We start from the raw sequence: 20043 nt of genomic DNA, 5'->3' as shown, positions 1-20043 counted from the left end.
ACCGATGCATCTGAGAGCTTAACGAGTAGAAGGGACCTTTCGCAAAGGACTAAAAACCTGGCTATTTAGGCAGTTGCGACTCGTATGATTGGCAGGGGGGGGTAATTTGAAGAAAAAAATGTATCTTACCTTCGCCTCAGGTCCCACGTTGCGTCTCCTCTCTCTGCACCTTCAGGAAGCAGGCAGCCTCTCCGCCCCTAAGCCAATTGCAGCGTTGTGATTGTCTGGGACGCCGATCCCAAAGGCGTCTATGGGGAGGCCTTTTCCTCTATGTAGGCTGCATGCAGCCTACATAGAGAAAATGCAGAGTGTGCATGACTGGTTTGGTCGGCCCTGGGGCCAACCAAACAGTCAGCGCCCACAACAGTGGGCAAGCCACTCCTCCCCTGCCTTGAGTAGGAACGCCCACCCACCCGTTCCCAATCAATCCCTGCCTTCAGCTTTCTCGCAGTGCTGGAAGCAGAAACATAACATGGTATTCATAATACCATTTATGTTTCTGCTTCTCGAACTGCGAGAAAGCAGTGGGGTTAACACTCCTCCGCCCACGTGGAGGAGCCACCCCTGTATTTAGGTCAGCTGTTACTGACTAGAGGCTAGTTTCCCCACCTTCTTTATTTCCCTTTGTGTGATGTTAGAATCTAGAGCTCAGATTTCCCCCTTGATTTCTCCCTTATTTCTGTGAGGTTAGATCCTAAGTAATGACTGGGACAAGGTCGAGGGACGGAGAGGTAATCATTATTGTTTTCATCACACTGTAACACTAATGGGAAAATACAATTACTGAGAGTTAATGATATTAGCTATGTCAGAGTTTCTAAACCTTCATCAACCTCCAAGAGTAAGTCTCCACTGTTGGACCTGGTTAGCCTCTAAAAGTCAAAACCTGAGAAGGGGGCACTTGGAATTTGAGATGTTTGCTGAAATACGTTGGTCCTGAGGTTTGAGAAGCAGGAGACTTCCTTGAAGTTGTCTAAAACGGGGATGTGCCTAACATAGGGTATGTGCTATTCGAGTTTCTGAGTTCCAGAGTGCATTTGGCCAAGTAAAAAGGGGCTTAGAAACATTACAATTTTGCACCAGTAGTAACTTTCATTGGCAGGCTCTACAGAGAGGCTAGAAAATTAATTGGCTGAGCAATTAAATGTCATTATGTCGTGGTCAGAAATATCAGCCTACAAAAAAAATTGCATCTATAATACTAAACTACCACCATATACACTGTGTATATAGGGCAGTCTAGATTACTATTCTTAACTCCACTTGTAATTACCTTGATAATATAGTGGTAATTTAGATTGTAGGAATAGAGAACCAACGGCGAACTCCAATTGCCGCACTTTCCTCAATGTGAGTCCCTAGTAATGGATGGAAGTCGGTGTGCACACTCAGCTCATGCACCCGCCGTTGTGGGGTGCCATCTGCCAGGCAGATTACAGAACTGCGAAGATAATGGAGCGGTGTACTCCTAAGTCAATATTGCATCAATAAAGAAGCTTAATCAGTATCTTCGTTAAAAAAATATATCAATCTTTATTTTCAACAATCCATGGGATTTGTACAAAACATCAGCCAACGCGTTTCGTTCAAAGGTTGAACTTTGTCAGGGCAAGCGTAGTAGAAGTTTAGAATGGCGAATATTAAGTTTGAAAAGCCGGGTCAACTGGCCCAATCTGGTCCGGACCCTATTCCAGAATAATATCAATGGCACTCAGTCTTGTAGCTGCATATAATGTATGGGCCTCCTTGATAAGGACCAATGGAATATTCCTGCAGTCTTAATAGAGGCGTCTCAGCTCACGAAACAGCTTACAGACATTACAATTTTGCACCAGTAGTAACTTTCAATGGCAGGCTCTACATATAGGCTAGAAAATGAATTGGCTGAGCAAAGATATGTCCTTATGTTGTGGTCAGAAATATCAGCCTACAAAAAAAATTGCATCTATAATACTAAACTACCACCATATATACCGTGTATTCAGGGCAGTCTAGATTATTATTCTTAACTCTACGTGTAAATTACCTTGACAATATAGTGATAATTTATATTGTGGATTCAATATTTTGTTAGATTCTAGGATAGAACGGACGGGCCACCCAGAAGGGCATTCAAGTACTCTGGAGTTGAGCCTTGAGTACCCTCCTTGCAGTGGAGCATGCTGAAACTGGGGCCCTCAGGTGCTGGAAGCCCAACCCACTCACTGTGGGTACATTCTACCTCCCACAAGTCACATTCACTATTACAAGTCTGTCACACGAACTCCAATATGTCCCCAAACTGGAAATCTGAAACCAACATTTCTTTGCTTTATTCTAAACCAAAATATCCGCCTCAGACACTATTTTAGGCACGTACAAGTCTCTCTAAAAGTTCAATAAATATCTGAACTAAAGCAGCGCCTCTCTTCTTACGACTGGTTTGTGATTATGTACCTTTTCAGTTTGTTTCCAACGTATTTTTTACTACAATATAATCGGCTAGAATAAAACGGTATGATTAAATCCGAGATATCTTATGCCATCACAGGGTTATAGCCAATCAACGAGTATAAATGATCCCTATAATGGTAGACTATTGAGGGGGAGGGATCCGTTGCCCCCCTGTTACGAGCTCCCTTACAAAAGTGGCGCCAGTGCCCGGGAGGCCTGTGAACGCCTCCAGTTCAGCAACCCTACCGCTAGGGGGCGCCCTGCTGCGCAGCATTAAAACCAGTAGTTTGGCAGTTTACTAAAACGTAGGCAAAGCTCGCGCAGATGAAACGATTCGCAGCGCCGTGACGCAAAATGATAACATAACATCCCAACCCCTATCGAGTCTCCGATATCTCAATGATATTCATTAGCCGCGTGCTAAATGGGGCAACCTTCAAGATTTGTGGGGGGCGCCTGGGGGGGATGAGAGGAGGGGAGGGGTGGGGGTTCGACCCTCGCGCGCCCCGATTGTCGCTCGCGGTTCTCGGCTGCACGCGCCGCGCGAGTAACCCTCGCGCCGCGGCGTGAAAGCGCCTCTGCCGGGCACGGCGCCGGGAACGAGGGCGGGTCCGGCCGCAGGTTGGGAGTGTCCCCGAGCGGAGGCCCTCCCTCCCAGAGTGAACCGAGGGCGGGGAAGGGAAGCCCCAAGGAGCTGGGAGACACCGGTTCAGCCTTGACGGCGGGTGGGGTTCTTTTATAGGTGGTTAGTGACCCCCCCAGAGAGTGCTGCGGAGGGCGCAGGGACTCCTGAAAGTGTAAGGGGAGGGAGGGCAGGGGCCGGGCGAGGCAGGAGCGCAGCTACGGGCTAAGCGCATCTCGCTGAGTAGGCGGGCGGGGAGAGCCGCAGGTGATCCCCGGGGGGAGAAGGGCGGGGCAGGCTGCAGGTGAGCACTGGAGAGAGGGCGGCCGGGGGCACAGAGAGCGCCGGCGAGACGGCCAGGGTAGAAGAGTCTGTCAGAGAGAGCCGACGGAGAGCACTCCAGCAGCAGGGAACTACTGGAAGACAGAAGGAACTCTGGGGCAGCTCCACAGACGGTGCATCCAGGAAGAGACCAGAGGGGCAGCTACAACAGAGCGCACAGAGACTGCCCGAGAGCGCATCGCGAAGAGAAACGGAACCATCAGAGAGCCCGGGAGACTGCCTTTGGGGCGAGCGGTGATGACTCTGCCAGGGGGGCACAAAGGGACATCAACACCCGAGTGATCTAGAGCAGTGAAGTCAGAGACTTTACGGTACGAGACCGCAGCAACCGAGAGAAAGTCTTAAGATCACATTTTAACGAGACTGCCAGAGGGAGTCGAGAACCCCATCAGAACTGCGGAAACTGCCTCAGAGCAGGGGGCCAGGCAGGGCAGTGCGAGTGTCCCTTGAACGTGCGACCAAGGAAGCAGTCACAGGAGAGACTGCTGAGAGCGTCTGACGAGCCAGGAGCACGGTTTAGGATTTAATGGATCTGGGGGTTACAATCTGCTGGGGTGCTTCTTAGCAGCTAGAAGCTTGGCTTCAGATGGGTAACGGAGAACCCTCGAGATTGTGGGTGAATGACAAAGGGGGTACCACCGTATTGAAAATACTACAAGGAAGAGACTGCTCAGAGTGAGGGTACACATTAAGATGACAGTACCTAAGCAGGAAGAGACGGCCAGCGGAAAAGAGGGCCTAGACTGCTCGGGGCATAGTTGGCGACAAGGTGTCTGATGATCAGCAAGAGACTGAACAGGTCGTCACTGAGAGAAGAGTGCCTGACAGAACAGAGAGGAAAAGAGACCTGCAGGCAGAAGAGAGTGCAGAACGCGTCACGGTGGAGGTCCGTAAAAAGAGACTGAAGCAGGAAAGAGAGATGGCAGAACGGAGTGTGACATCGGGAAGACACTAGGATTTCCGAGTCCGGCTAAATATGTGGCACGAGACAGACGTGTTGACCGGTATTAGATGACAGCACCTACATAGAAAGACAAGACACGTGTGTCTCTGGACGAGAGCCGAGGGGTAGGAAAACAGGCGCCGTTTGGATACAGACTGGCTGGGAGAAGAGCCTCTTAAGTGACATTCCCCAGAAGAGTGTGAAGAAAGTTTGCCATTGGCGGCACCTGTTGCTCGTAGAGCCGATGAACACCAGTGGGGTGTTAGAAGCACTTATGAGAGAGCATATAACACTTCAAGGGATGCTAAACGGGATAACCATTCCACTTAGAAAAAAACACAGAGCCCATATACGCACAGGCCGTCCTAAGGGTCTATGAGAAGACGGGGGTCTGAGAAGAGACTGACAGGGTAAAACAGGGGCTTGCGGCAGGGTCTGATAGACAGGAGGTGCAGAGGCAGCTTGTGGCGAGGGTGGCAGATAGTTCGGCGAAACCTGGAAAGCTTGGTGCCTACAGAACAACAACAACAACTGCAGGCAGGTGGGCTCCCACACGGGCCCAGAGGCACGACAGCGAGGGGTACTGCAGGAAGAAGGTTTTTAGGCGCAGGGGGGGCAGGAGTACAGCAGAGCAAACAAGTAGCCAGGAACACGGCTGGTAGATTGCCCTCACTGGGCAATGAGCGTTGCTGTTTGAGGCGTGGAGGACACAGGAGTACAGCTGGCTGTAGTGACACTGGAGCACAGCTGGCTGTAGGGACACGAGCACAGCTGGCTGTAGGGACACAGGAGCAGAGCTGGCTGTAGGGACACAGGAGCACCGCTGGCTGTAGGGACACAGGAGCACAGCTGGCTGTAGGGACACAGGAGCACAGCTGGACACTGGAGCACAGCTGGCTATAGGGACACGGGAGCAGAGCTGGCTGTAGTGACACTGGAGCACGGCTGGCTGTAGTGACACTGGAGCACGGCTGGCTGTAGGGACACAGGAGCACAGCTGGCTGTAGGGACACAGGAGCACAGCTGACTGTAGGGACACAGGAGCACAGCTGGCTCTAGGTACACAGGAGCACAGCTGGCTATAGGGACACGGAAGCACAGTGGCTGTGGGGACACAGGAGCACAGTGGCTGGTTGAAGGCTTCGAGCCCACGCAGGGCGAGGAGCACTGCTGACGGATGGTGTGGAGCCCACATGCGCCCAGGAGCACGGCTGGTAGAGTGTGGGACCCATCAAGGGCTCGACGCGCGGCTGCTGCCGGGTTTGAAGTCCACGTGTGGCCACTGGCAGAGGGTTTGGTGCCCACAAACACCCCGGCCCACACAACAAAGCTGTCTTTGAACCCTGGGGCCAGAGGTCATTGCACCTGTGTGAGGCCAGGGGTGCGGTGGGGAACGGTCAGGAGCAGAGTGGACCAAAGCTGCGAAGCCTGAGTGTCGCTGGCAGCGTGGTGGACTGGAAGAGAAGCGTTGGACCTGCGTGGGACCTGGATCCTGGATTATTTCTGTCCGCACAAGGCCAGGAGCACGGCTCGTGGAGGCCTTGGAGGCTTCAAGGGCCCGGAGCAGTGCAGGGCCTACAGATTTGGGCCTACGCGGCGACTGGGACAGCAGTCGCGTCCCCCCACTGCCCCCAAGATGTGGTGGAGCCGCATCCCACAGCTGCTGCCCCTGAAGACGCTGAGGAGGCGCTTTCGAACAGTTGTGGTGCTAGGCCTGCTGATCCTAGGGTTTTGGACCGCCTACCTGCACCTGGTGGCATCACCTGAGGATAACCCCATGAACCACAGTGAGTACCGAGCGGCGGGAAGAGGGCCCACATGTATGTATGGTACCTTTTATAAATAACTCTGTGCCTTCTGCTGTGGGGTTTTTCTTCAGGTTGTTTAGGTCATCAGGAGGAAGGTTTTACCCTGGGGCACCAAAAAACTCCCAGATGCAATGTCTGCTCAATAACATGTTGCTCTATTGTGGAGGCACGTGCAGACATGCAGCATTATATGCTTGGCACCCGTCATTTTCTAAAGCTGAACGTCCCAATGAACACCGACTTATCTCAGAAAAGGCTTCCTTATTGTGGCCTTATGTCACCAAACCACACTGTGCCCACTGCACTGAGTGAGCAGTCACAAAACCCCATTCTTATTTTTGGTTTTCTTTGGGTGTCATTTTAGTTTGTCCATTGAAATGGACACTAAATTTGCACAGACATTCAGTTTTACTGATAAAACTATATTGGTGACAAATTATGTGTGGAGCTTGGGTTTCAGTGAGCATTCATCATCTGTGCATCAATGAGTTGAGTGTTCTGATTTGTTTTTACCCTATTCAAATCTGTGTTTCCATAACTCTTCAGAACTAAATGGGCTTTGATCTGGTTTTCTCACTGGTGAATGTGTATATTTAATTTACAGGTATCTACATTTTGTTGTGGGTTACAAAAAATGACAGCCTTCCCTTTCGCACTCCCTGTGCCTGGCAAGATTGTGATATAATTCACTTTACTTTCTCTGACCGCAAAGTGAGAGGAGTTTGTAAATGGCCAATCCTCCATGTTGAAAAAACATAAGCAGCAATTTGTCAGAAGTCAAATGTCAGGTCATGTCCTCTGTCTTTTGAAGCATATGTGACCTGATAAATACAGGATATACAAGCATCTTTGTTTATTGCTCGGACTTTCAAGACACACCAAAAGTAAGCTCGACCCACCAGTTGGTCGTGAGCCACAGTTTGGGAAACGCTTTGCTAAGGCATGCGACCACAGGTAGGGAAACACAAATGCACGCAGACTGTTTGTGAGGTGCCTCTGTGTAACCTGTCACTTTCTATTTGTGTTTTTGTCTGTGCCCTGGATTTTTTGTCCTAAACATCTGGTGCTGTGTTTTTTTTGTTCCTCAGTTTACAGTGCAAGTGCCTTGCCACATGATGGGCTTGGGGTGAATGCCTTGTGGTTTTGAGCTGCTGACCTAGGGAGCAGGGGTTGAATCCTTGTCTAGGCTTAACAGCCTGTTTTTGTGGGCAAATCACTTAATCTTTCGCTGCTTAAAAAATGAAAAATGTGTAAGTAGTATGGTTTTGTTGTTAAGTGCACTTGTGCCCCTGGGACAGCTTCGCGCGATAAAAAAACTGCATAAAAAATGTCAAGTCTGAGGTGACCTAGAAAGAAGCATGCTCCACTGAGAGGCCGCATAAATTGTCTGCGTGGTTTATGCATGCCCCTGTTTACATACGTTAGCTAGTTATATAATCAGACTTGCTGACTTTGCCAACGCTCGTTTTAATAAGTCCAGCAAAACTAAATGAACTGATTTGAAATTTGCTGGAAAATCCTCAGATGCATGTGGTTACTCACGCCATAAACCCCTTAGCTATGCGGTGTTTACATTTAAAAGGCATATGTTTCATTAAGTTTTTACAGTGGGTATTTTAATACCAAGAGGTGCATGGCACAGTGGTGCAGCCGCCCTGACCTTTCTCAGTACCTATCAGTACATGTGATGCAGGGGTACTTGTGAATGGGGTGACATTGCCTTTGTCTGACAGCAGCCCTCGTGCATGCATCTTGTGACAAAGTAGGCAGAGCACATTAGTGAAATAAGCAAGAGGTATTTATTATACAACCTCATTCATCAGCATGCAGTCACCAACTGTCAAGCTATAGAATTTCCATGTACCTAGTTCCACACAACATGGAACTAGGATACATAACACATCTCCCTTCATACATTTAAATTAAACATCAGAACTTATAAATAACACATAAGACACTAAAAAGGAAAACTAACATCTCATCTCACATAATCTCGCAAAAAACTAGGGATTTTGCGAACTCTATTACTCTTGCGAGTAGATTCATTTTTTGTATAAGCATCAGATTAATCTTCACCAGAACTTCCATGTACCTAGTTCCATGTTAGAACACACAACATGGGACTGGATACATCACACATCTCTTTCCAGGGGCATCTAAGCTGACTCCAGGTGAATCATTGTAATGTTACATGAACTGTAACTGCAGTGTGTGTGGTCTTCCGGGCACCACTAGCAGCCTGCTTGGATTACTAGAATCCGGGCGTCTTTATTGTGTACCTTGAGTACGTACAGAAGGAAGGGGTCCTTCGATGTTCAGGCGTCCTTGCAGCAGCCGGGTGAAAAGTTGGACACGCCTTCTTTGAACAATTACCTGCTTATCGCATCTCGCACATATACTTATATTGGGTAAAGTGCAAATGTATACCCATGGACAGCAGCAGGGTTATTTGATTCTCCAGACCCCTGTATACCTCTCCCAGGGCAGGCGTGTCGGTCTTTTAAAGATGTGGATCTGTGCCACTACCAGCCGCTTGAATGAATAAGTGGAAGAATGGATCTTTCAGTGAATAGAGGAGCGAATGAACACACGAATAAATGCATGAATGGATAGATGGTGCAAGAATTGATGCACGACTGGAACGTGAACAGTCGGATGAGCACATGAAAGGATGGTTTGGACGATGCAAGCCATCCTTCCCGAATAGATTAATACCATTTTATGTTGCACATTTTTTATTCCGCGCGCCATTCATCATTCGCTTCGGCTCCAGTTGTTTTGGGTTTGCAGTCAGACGTCTGGGGGTTTGAGTGTTTTAGAATGAATTGCTAGATGAGGGAATGTGCTTGGATGCGTACATAGATGTGGGTCGACCGTGGATGCGCGAGACGATGCGCATGGATTAATGAACATATGAAGAGACATGGCCTAGCTGTGAGATGGCAGTTTTCAAGGCACTGAACTGCAAGCCTCTGGGACATTTCTGCCCTCGGCTTCAAGGCGCTTTTTTCTGCCCCAGGCCTGAAGGCGCTCTTGCTCTGTTCCCAAACTTGAAGGCGCTCTCGCCCCGTCCCTCAGCCTCAAGGCGCTCTTGTGCGAGCCTTTCCATTTAAGCATGTTTCATTCAGGTGTCCCGTCAGGTGCAAGTAACTGATCCATTGATATTAGGGTCATCGGTGAATGGTGTCACAACAGATCTTAAAATAAAACCAAGCAGATGTCATCCAAGTAGCGAATATTCTAGAATGCCTGTTGGTGGTGATTGCTTGAAATGCAGGTCTGGGTAAAAAGAACTGCGTATTTTTGTACACAGACGGCCCCTTTAAACCGCCAGCCAGGGCTGAATGACTGACAGGTGTGGACATGCCCAGGGATCAGGACGAAGCCACTGCCGTGCTCTGGGTCGTGGCCATGGGCTCAATTAGAGCCGAACTTTCGGGGGGGGGGGGGAAGGGCGGGAGGAAGATATGGGGCTAAGGCTCGAGCGCTGGTGGGGGCCCTTACGGCAATCTTTTTTTGGCGCTCTCCTTACCCATGAATTTCCTCACTAACGCTCTCTCGCAGTGCACCTCATCTCTCCATAGCTTCTCTCTGACTTTGTATAGTGCTACTCATAGTTCACTCACACTCCGTTCTATGATCCAAATGGTACATACACTCCACGCTACTTTATGATGAGCCAAACCGCCACAAGAAAAAAGTCTGAACTCTCACAAGTAGGAACATTAATCACAAGTTATCTTGACATTTTTATTGTTGCCTGAAAAACTGCCTGATGCACAAGGAAGTTCATGTGCTTTTAAACCAAAAGTTATTTTTAAACACAAAGCCCCCCACCAAAGTTAGCGCCAGGTGCAACTGCACTGGTGGCACTGCCCCAAAGCAAGTCCTGCTCCCAGCAATGGGGCAGGACAAGCATTTCCAGAAATGGGGTCAGAGCGAACCTCAAAGCCAATGTATGAGGAAAAAGGTCAATGTAAGTGGGGTGTGATACTTCCAGCATGTAGAACACAATAACAGATTTTGTTGTAGGTGATTTAAGGGAGAGTAGACTTCTCCACTGAGAATTTTTTGAAACTTTTGGGATCAAATTTCTAAAACGTCCTAATCCTTTCTGCCAAGCCTCCCTCCTTGTGCCATTGTACATTCTCGATCCACTCTCCCCTCTTGCACCAGCCCCATTGTTGCCGATGGAATTAAGAATACATCTAGAAGTACAGAAAGTGCAGGTATTCTGTGGGTGCCTTTGTAGAAATATGTGTATATATTTATGAGAGCTGTCTATTTTTAGGTCTCGCCTGTCGATGCGCATGCGCATCGAGCAAGCGAGACTATAGGGGCTCATCCACTCTTTATCCACACTGCAAGGAATCGTGGCGATTCCTTGCAGTGCCCGTGACTTTTAAGGTCAATGCGCATGCGCATTAAGCTTATGCGCATGCGCATTGACCTTAAAAGTCACGGGCGCGTGCATGTCCGTCTTTGTTTACCCGCTCCGCCCCCTCCCGCCGTGTCGCCTTGCCTACTCTCTTCCACAGCCTCCCCCAGCTCCGCCCCCTCACTACTTGATTGCACGGCCGCTAGGCCGTGCCTCCCCTACTCTCCTCCCCCCTCCTCCTCTCCTCCCCTGCCTGCCTGCCGCTAGCCTTGCCTACTCTCTCTCGCACCCTCCCCCAGCTCCGCCCCCTCACTACTTGATTGCACGGCCGCTAGGCCGTGCCTCCCCTACTCTCCTCCCCCCTCCTCCTCTCCTCCCCTGCCTGCCTGCCGCTAGAAAGCATGGGATACTGTGCTGCCTTAACTATTTGCTATGGCCATGTTAAAATCAGAGCCAAGTCGTAAATATACATTTTTCCACACCACTGTTTTTTCGATAAAAACGTGATTATTCACAGTTTACGCTGCTAATCCGTGACCAAACAGACAATATGAAGCTCTGAGTCTATTCTCTTCCTAGCGTGCTGTGACTGCCTCCCCCGCTGTATCCCCTCACCCCCCCCCCCTGCTGTATCCCCTCACCCCTGGTCTCTCCCCACGTCTCTCCGTTGCTCTCCCCTCTGCTGTCGCTCTCTCTCTCGCTCACTCCCCGGCTCTCTTCTTGCCTTGCTGCTGCTCTGCCTCTTTGTGTCTGATCCCAGGCTCACATGTCGGAGCTGGCAGCCCCCGCGGCTAGTTCCTATCTGTGCGACAGCATTTTTAATTTAACACAACCGCCTTTGATGTTTTCAAATATTTATAGCCAGCTTCAGAGCACTGCAGAAGTGTTTCCATTCAGATGGAACGGCTCGGCTCGCTCTCCTCGTGCAGGCCCTCTTAAACTCGGATCCCGCGGGATTTAGTTCACGCGAAATTCTCTCCGTGTCTCGTGCTTTTCTGTCTCTTTAACTTTTACTTTCCTTTCACAGCCTGTCATATGTTGTTGGACTCTCCCAGAAATAGCTAATGGATCGAAATATCAGAATATACAGAAAATCGAAAACTGCGACCAAGAAAAGCTCGTGCTGAGAAGTAAATCTTTAAATCTAAGAAGGACTTTGCGTGCTTTACAAGTGTTTACAGGGGAACAGCGTAGAACTGCACAGTTAATTTGATAGTACAAGCACATGCAATGGATGCACTTATTTCATATCTGTTTAATCCGTTCATTTTAATTCCTTTGGTCGCTTTAGTTCTAGTCATTATTTCTTTGCCTCTCCGATTGCGCTCTTCAATTACCCTCCACGCCCACAATTTATTTTTCTCATTCTCTGTAGTACTCTGCCAATTCTCACAATGTCTACCATTTTTCGAACCCCGCCTCCCCCCTCCCTCCCAGCCTCCACAGTTTCCGCTCTTCCAATATTCTGAATATTTCTGAATTGTTTCGTTTCTCTCCCTGTATGGAAGTGTGAAGTTTAGAAACTACCTGAAAACGTGGTTATTGAAGCAGGCTGTACACTCACCCTCAACCCCTCACTCACCCTCACTCTCACTCATCCTCACTCACCCTCAACCCCTCACCCTCACTCACCCTCAACCCCTCACCCTAACTCACCCTCACCCTAACTCACCCTCACCCTCACTCACCCTCAACCCCTCACTCACCCTCTCACCCTCAACCCCTCAACATCAACCCCTCACCCTCACTCACCCTCACCCTCACTCACCCTCACTCACCCTCACCCACCCTCACCCACCCTCACCCACCCTCACCCACCCTCACCCTCACTCACCCTCACTCACCCTCACTCACCCTCACTCACCCTCACCCTCACTCACTCTCACCCTCACTCACCCTCACTCTCACTCACCCTCACTCACCCTCACTCACCCTCGCTCTCACTCACCCTCAACCCCTCACCCTCACTCACCCTCAACCCCTCACTCACCCTCACTCACCCTCACCCACCCTCACTCACCCTCAACCCCTCACCCTCACACAGTGCAATAGGTCTCGGAGCATTTGAGTTGGAGCTTTTAGAAATGTTTATGGCTTTTTTTTTTAATTCTTTAGCATTGGCTACAGGAAACAAAAATGCTAAAGATTTACACAAAAACCCATAAACAATTCTAAAAGCACTAACTCTAATGCTGCGAGACCTATTGCATTTCCAATGCTTGTTAATATATGTAGAGTAAGAGGTATGCTCATGTAAGTGCTGGGTGATGGTGAAAAGTGTGAATGATTGCAGAGTGAGAAGTGCAAGTGTAGTGTGAAAAAATGTGCCGATGTGAGTGTCAGATGAGATGAATGAATGCAATGTGAGAGGAGGGCTCATGTGAGTGTCGGGTAAGAGGAGTGCTTGCAGAGTGGAAGTCGTGATTGTAGGGTGGTGTGAGCAGTGTAAATGCAGGGTGAGTGGTGTGTTTGTGTGTGGAGCAGGGTCAGCAGCTTTTTTGAGTGAGATCGCAGCGTGATCAGTGAGAGTGACAGGTGAGGGAAGTGTCACATAAGTACAGGGTGAGCAGTGTGCTCATGTGACCGCAGGGTAAATGAAGGAAGAATGTTGGGGAGTTTATGGTGAGGGGCATGAGTGCAGTGTAGTCGCTCTGAGTGCAGGGAAAGAGGAGGATGAACTGTGTGAGTGCAGGGTAAAAGCGTGAGTGCCGTGTGATCGCTGTGAGTGTAGGGTGAGTGGTGAAAGTGACAGGTGAGTGGAGTGTCAAGTGCGTGCAGGGTTAGCAGTGTCCTTATATGAGTACAGGGTAGGAGGAGGGTCAATGGTGTGACTGCATGGTGAGCAGTGTGAGTGCTGTTTGGTCACTGTGAGTACAGAGTGAGCCGTGTGCTTGTGTGAGTGCAGGGTAATTGGAGGATGAACAGTGTGAGTGCAGGGTAACAGCGTGAATGCAGTGTGGTCTGTGAGTGGTGAAAGTGACGAGTGAGTGGAGTGTCATGTGTGTGCAGGGTGAGCCGTGTGCTCGTGTGAGGGCAGGGTAGGAGAAGGGTGGATGGCGTGAGTGCATAGTGAGCAGTGTGAGTGCAGTGTAATCGCTGTGAGTGCAAGGTGAGCATGAAAGTTAAAGTGAAGGGTGAGCAGTGAGAATTAGGAGTGAGTTGTCAGAATGCAGGATGTATTCTCAGGCACCTGGAGTAACTCATTATTATAAAGAAACCATGGTCGTGTACCAATTATTCAAGGAAGAGTTAGATTAACAGAATTATCAATTTATTTGAGCTTACAATAATCATCTCTCAAATGTCTGTAAATCGCGAAAATAATTAAAACAAACAAATTTGTAGAAATAACACTAAGTATTATTACAATACATTTATTTAATAATTTAAAGGAATAATCAATACAGGGTCAAGAAGGTAGGAGAATGTTCAAGGGAACGTCTAAGAAAGAGTGCTCAAGTGTATAGGAGTCAAGAGAGCTCAAAGTGTGGAGAAAAGTAAAGGGCATATATTTACAAGACTGTACAAAACTGATATCCAATAAACAGTTCGATGCAACCTGGCCACATGCAAATTATTTCTTTGAATTATATTTTCTAAAGATGTAAGTAGAGTTTCCTTAAGGCTGTAAACACGGATAATGGGGAAGGGGAATTGGTCCAGGTGCGGTAGGGGGTAGAGTCGACATTTCGATCCGGCTTATCGGCAACCGAGGGACTTTAATACCTCAGCCATGCGGATCTTCTTCAGGACAAGAGGACAGGTGAAGTGACCCTCATCAATCTTGCAATGCTCAATTGGAGTCTAAAACCTGGTTACACCAATGCCCGTAAAGTGGCAAAGGCCAACTAAGGAAAAATCCCGTTATTCAGTAGAAACTATGACGGTGGTGCCCAGACCGTCCATGGAACGTAATATTCAAGCCTGTATGTGTGGCAAGAGTTTGCTGAACGAATCAAGCAATCCGGGGCACAGCGTGATTTATACGACTGGAGACATTCGTCCGATACCCAGGTTCAGGGACCACTTGGGAATACCCCATTGTCTTTAATGGCTACCTGGATTAACTCAGCATTGTATTGACAGCGGGTTTCAGATATAAGCTTAACTATTGCTGTCATGTCATCAATCACAGATGGATGGTGGAGGAAATAAGTAACGTGTTTATCTTGAAAAATACGTTCAGTCTCCTGATTACGGTTGCCAGCTGATTGGATTTCTGTTGTGTGGCGTTTAGCGCTCCGAGTGAATTTTCCTGATTCATGCCCTTATATAGGTACAATTCTCATTGCCCTTATATAGGCATAGAAATCAATCCCTTATTTAGGCATAGCGCATGCTACCCAAATACAGGCATGGCTACTTCCACCCGTACCAAACGTCACAACGATTTTTCGGAAAATCGGCTTAAGCAGTTAGGGAACTTCCCCATGCCTGAATATTGATTTGTCCAAGAACTCATGTACTTTGCAAAGAACAACTCTTCCCTAGTGGTTCTTTCCTGAAGTTCATATGCCCGACTTTACGTCAAGTTATGGCATTCCTAAACACCTCCAAGGTATAAATATGCCTTCACTATCTATGTCCAACTATGGTGGTTCGGAGCAGTTAGACTATCTACTTGCCGGCGCAGCTTGCTACAGCAAGTGCAGAAGGAAGCCGACTCTCCAGCTGACGCACTGATCAAGAGGCTGCCGTTCTCCTGCCGAGAATCCAGCTCCAGTGTTTCCAAGCTCCCCTTGCGGGGTGTTGGGAAATCGAGTCCCGAATCAGAGATACCAGACCTCCTTCATTCTAAACTAACGTATGGAGTTGATTAGAACCTAGAGAAACTTTTTGTGAAATTCTTGGCAAAGAAAAACGAAACCTATGCTACACAATACTTACTTCTTCCGCGTACTAGACTTAGGTTAGGTACATTGGGGTAAGCGTATTTTAGAAGCATCAGTTGAGTACTTATAGCCTGTATATTTATGTATTATGTTTATATGGCTTAGAAACCATACAATGCTTTTACAGTATTATTTGATAATACTATTCTCACTGTACGCATTATACTTCGCAGTCTGCATAATGATCGTAGCAGTTCACTTTTCTTGTATGAGAAAAAAGACTGTTCAATAAACCTTTTTACTAAAAACGCCCGTCTCTCTATTTCTCTACAACTCTGTTGAAATGAAGCATGCACGATAGACTGAGTGAAATACTTATCTATTGTTTCTACGACTCTGAGAGATATATTTCTTATTGTTGGGAAACAAAGTTGTCAAGTTTATGCGGTTGTCCGAAACAAATCCCTTCTTGTTAATTCGAGAAAGTTTCTAGTGACCTCTGGGCTAGCTGGCACTCACTATTAAGTTTAGTATATTCGATAGAGACCTAGTCGACCTAAGTCCTACGTCTAATCTATAGGATATACTATTCCAATGCGCAGAGCCTATTGGGAATATAGGAACTACACTACACTTCAAACAGCAAATATTAATAGAAAGCACTTTTAAAAGTGTTCCAGGGCTGCATTAATGATCCATGACTAATAGTTAAAGAAAACAAAGATAGAAATGTCCTGTTACATATTAATGCATGCCATTTTATTTACAAACCTATTTAGTGTCAAGGCGAGGTCTTTTGCAGACTCTTCAAATAACAACAAATGGCCTGTATTTTCTTTTGGAAAGGTGGTATCCCTACTGCTGAGATGCATTTTCACTAAATGCATTCGCCCACAGTGGCAGTAAAAGTAAAATACAATGTAAGGCAGGCGCGCAACACCCATTGGGCTCACGGGGCTTCAGCCCCCTCCCCCCCTCTCCTCCCCTCCCCCCCCCGTCATGTGTGTCAGCCCGGTCTGACACAGCTTTGTGGGCTGGCGACCATCTAATTGCAGCGGCATCCGAGTACTTAACAGGTCTTTAAAAGGCCATTTACTTGTAAATTAGGCTTTTGTTGTGTTTTCAGCACTTCTTTCAGTCACTCTGTCCATGGTTGGAAGAATTAGCTCGCCCCGCCCCCGAAATATTTTTCAGCCCCCTCCCGAAATTTGGCTCTAGTTGCCCGCCTGATGTAAGGAATAGGCAGAATGGAGGCCCATGGGGTACTGAAATCAGTGAAAAACAAAGCCACTTTATCCATTTCATAAAAGGCATGTAAATGGTCTTTTAAAGACCTGTGAAAAGTGTTCGAGTGTGGCAGAGATAAGACTCCAGACACTGCCCAGCCGATGCCACAGCAGCTTAAGCTAGAGCAGCCTGGCTGAGATGCACAAAGTAAGTGGTTAGTTTATAAAAACATAAGTACCAGAGCTCTCGTCAGGAGGCAGCTTGCACCAGCTCATTTCTCCTGTTAGCACTGCCTAAAACAAAACCAACTACAAACCATAAAAGTGGGGAAAGGCTGTGGTGTAATGGCAAGAGCTGCCGACTTTGGAGCTGGGAATCCGGTTCGAATCTTGGCGTCGGCTCAACAGTCTGTGATTCTGGGCAAATCACTTAATTTCCTGGTGCCTACCATAATTGAATATGTCCATAACTGGTGTTTATGAAAATGGCAGGTGTTTTGTTTTTTTATGTGCCGGTGCTGAGCACCGGAAACCACCGGCTCAAATTAGGCGTGGCAAGTATGCTGAAAACATAGCAGAGGTCCATGTGGTGTTTGTAGGGTCTGTGTTCTCATGCCTGCTTCAGCAGATTGACGCTGAAGTCCGGCTGTGGCTTGCCGTGGTCAGTTGACTGTCTGGGGAGATTACACCTACAGAAGGCGCTTAATGCAGTTTCATACTTCCGGCATTTTTCATGCCTTTTTTAAATGAATGTCCCTTTACCCCGTCTCCCACCTCGGCTGTACCAACCTGTCTGCAGTGTGACCTCCCTCCTAAACCGAGGAATGCACTAGGAATGCCCACGTTGCAGCCCTCTGAAAGGGCACTGGGGAATGTGGCACTTTCCAACATGTGAATCTATAAACCCCTCTACTAGAGTAGCGAGGCATTCCAAGCGAAGGAGGGGTTGTGCGGCCTGGCTGCCCCCGTGACGCAACGGCTTTTCACGTCCTGCACTCCCTGCTGGCAGAGAGCCGCCAGGGGACAGGATGCCGAGCTGTGGAATAAACGCGTATGTGGGCAGACTGGCAGCGGACCGTGCGGCTCGTTCCTCATCCCTCACTCCAGTGTGACCGGTACCTCGCCTGGGGTGGGTCAGAAAGCACAGAGGCTTGTCTGTCTCGCGGTGGTTCTTGCAGCAACCCCCGGCTCTGTGTGCAGCTCCAGGACTCCCCGGAAGAAGGTGCGAGCGTGCGGGCAACCTGTGATTCCCAAATCATACCTCACAACTTCTGCACATAACCTTCGAAAAGGAACTTCATTAACTACGTACATTTTTAGTCCACATACTGGGATCTGCACGTCTTCTGGAAGTTTCCATTGTTTGATAACCAAAAGGGATTGGCCAAGATCACACATTTTTACCAAATGAAAAAGTCTGGATTTACAGAAAGCCAGGTTGTGCGCTTCCAAAATTCACAACTGCTCACCGGATTGCACCCCTTTTGATCATCGTAGTATGATGACAAAGCCATTAGGAACTTAGCATTGCTTTCAGCGGACAGGCACGTGGTTTTCTTGTGCCAAGCCCACTAGAGCTAGTTCACTTTTACACCACTCTAGTTCCGGATGCTGAGATCACGGCCTTAGCACTGGAGAGTGAAAGCACACTCCCCACGCTGGAGAGCACCTCCTGTAAAGCCAGCCATCAAGCCCCCTGCAGTGAAGCCAGTCTGACTTTTTCCGGGCGAGGGACAGTGTCTGGCAGAGGGCGTGTTACCTCTGCGGACCTGTGATGTCATCTGGGACTATATGGCTAGATGTGACACAGCATTCAGTACTGTTTGTTGGCAGGCCTTTGGGTTTAATGCATACATGTAGACATGCATAGAGTGCAACCCAATCCAGAGGGATAGTAGTGCTGTCTGTGTTCACGCCAAGCAGCGTTGTTCCAAATGGTTGAATTCTCAGAAACAGGACCATCCGACAGTAGGTTCTTTGTTCCGATCTGGATTCTTTAATCGTATGCCAGAGATAATAAATACAAACAGCCAGCCGACACGTGTTTTGTTGTTCGAAAACGTAATCCACAACTCTTCAGGGCTATACAGCTTGTTCCAATTGTAGCAAAGCCCACTTCCGTTGATACTTCCAACCCGGTTGGGTACATAAAATTAATATTCGTCTCAACTTGCAAGGTTCACGGATAGCGGTATCAGCTATGGACCGTCCAAAAAGGTATGAAGACGCCAGTATGTGGTAGAATTAGATAATCATCGTAGTCTAAATACACCGTCAGTACTTGGACAACATTCCTCATGGATAAAAACCGGCAAATCCTGGTGTAGCACGGGCCGGAAAGAGAAGACGTTTCATGAGAGCAGCGATCGTGAAAGCACGTGCCCGTGCTACACCAGGATTTGCCGGTTTTTATCCATGAGGAATGTTGTCCAAGTACTGACGGTGTATTTGGACTGCGATGATTATCTAATTCTACCACATACTGGCGTCTTCATACCTTTTTGGACGGTCCATAGCTGATACCGCTATCCGTGAACCTTGCAAGTTGAGACGAATATTAATTTTATGTACCCAACCGGGTTGGAAGTATCACCGGAAGTGGGCTTTGCTACAATTGGAACAAGCTGTATAGCCCTGAAGAGTTGTGGATTACGTTTTCCCACAACGAAACACGTGTCGGCTGGCTGTATGTGTTTATTATCTCTGGCATACGATTAAAGAATCCAGATCGGAACAAAGAACCTACTGTCAGATTGTCCTGTTTCTGAGAATTCAATCATTGTATTTGTAATTTATATGTGTGCGCAGGAACTTTTGTTTGTTATGGTTGTATGGTCTTACTATACAGATTAAAGGGTTTGTGAGGGTGTCCCCTTCCTGCTAGCACCATTTCCAGTAATAACAAGTCCTATTAGATTTATTACGCAAATATCGCTGGAGCGCCACTACTTCCTGACTACTAAAACCCGGTCCTTACCTATTTACAGTTGTTTCAAATGGTGACGTGTACTGAAGCTGTGCTGCATTTTAAAGGTAGGAATGTTAGACTCCTTCCAAATGAGCGACATCACCATTGCAATAGTAAAAGATAGTGATTTGAATTATGAACTGATCCTTTGTCAATGTATAAAGCCAGTGTACTTTACATGGATGCCACATGAGTGAGAGGAGAATTGGAACCCAGACTGGGGACCTGAGCAGGACCAGCTCAATCTTTTACCAGCATAGATTCCCCCTACTACTTTATAGGTTGTACAAGGCCCATTTTGAGCAGGGTTTCAGCTTCGGCCCCTTTCATTCTTCCCATGGCAGATAATCTCCAGTTTTAATTAGATCCATTAGACCCTTGATGTTTCGTGTGTACATGAATTGGTATACACCTGCCCTCAGAAGCTTTTCTTCCCTGCCCTTTTGACATTTCAAAGTGAGAACCAGAAATGGGCAAACCAAGGACAAGTA

The 20043-nt window shown here is 47.9% G+C and overlaps 1 protein-coding gene across 1 annotated transcript in view; it reads left to right on the top strand.

Annotated features, from left to right (window-relative positions):
* The first annotated feature begins 3357 nt into the window (after window positions 1–3357).
* B4GALNT3 (beta-1,4-N-acetyl-galactosaminyltransferase 3) overlaps window positions 3358–20043 on the top strand; it is a 751466-nt gene continuing 734780 nt past the window's right edge. Inside the window, exons 1-2 of the mRNA XM_078673705.1 lie at window positions 3358–5131; window positions 5182–6127. Coding sequence (XP_078529831.1) covers window positions 5977–6127 — 151 coding nt within the window. The 5' untranslated portion in view covers window positions 3358–5131; window positions 5182–5976. The remainder of the gene's footprint in view (window positions 5132–5181; window positions 6128–20043) is intronic.

The sequence above is a fragment of the Lissotriton helveticus genome, chromosome 1_1 (assembly GCF_964261635.1).
Source record: "Lissotriton helveticus chromosome 1_1, aLisHel1.1, whole genome shotgun sequence".
Taxonomy (NCBI): Eukaryota; Metazoa; Chordata; class Amphibia; order Caudata; family Salamandridae; genus Lissotriton; species Lissotriton helveticus.
This window is presented reverse-complemented; position numbering and strand designations above follow the sequence as displayed.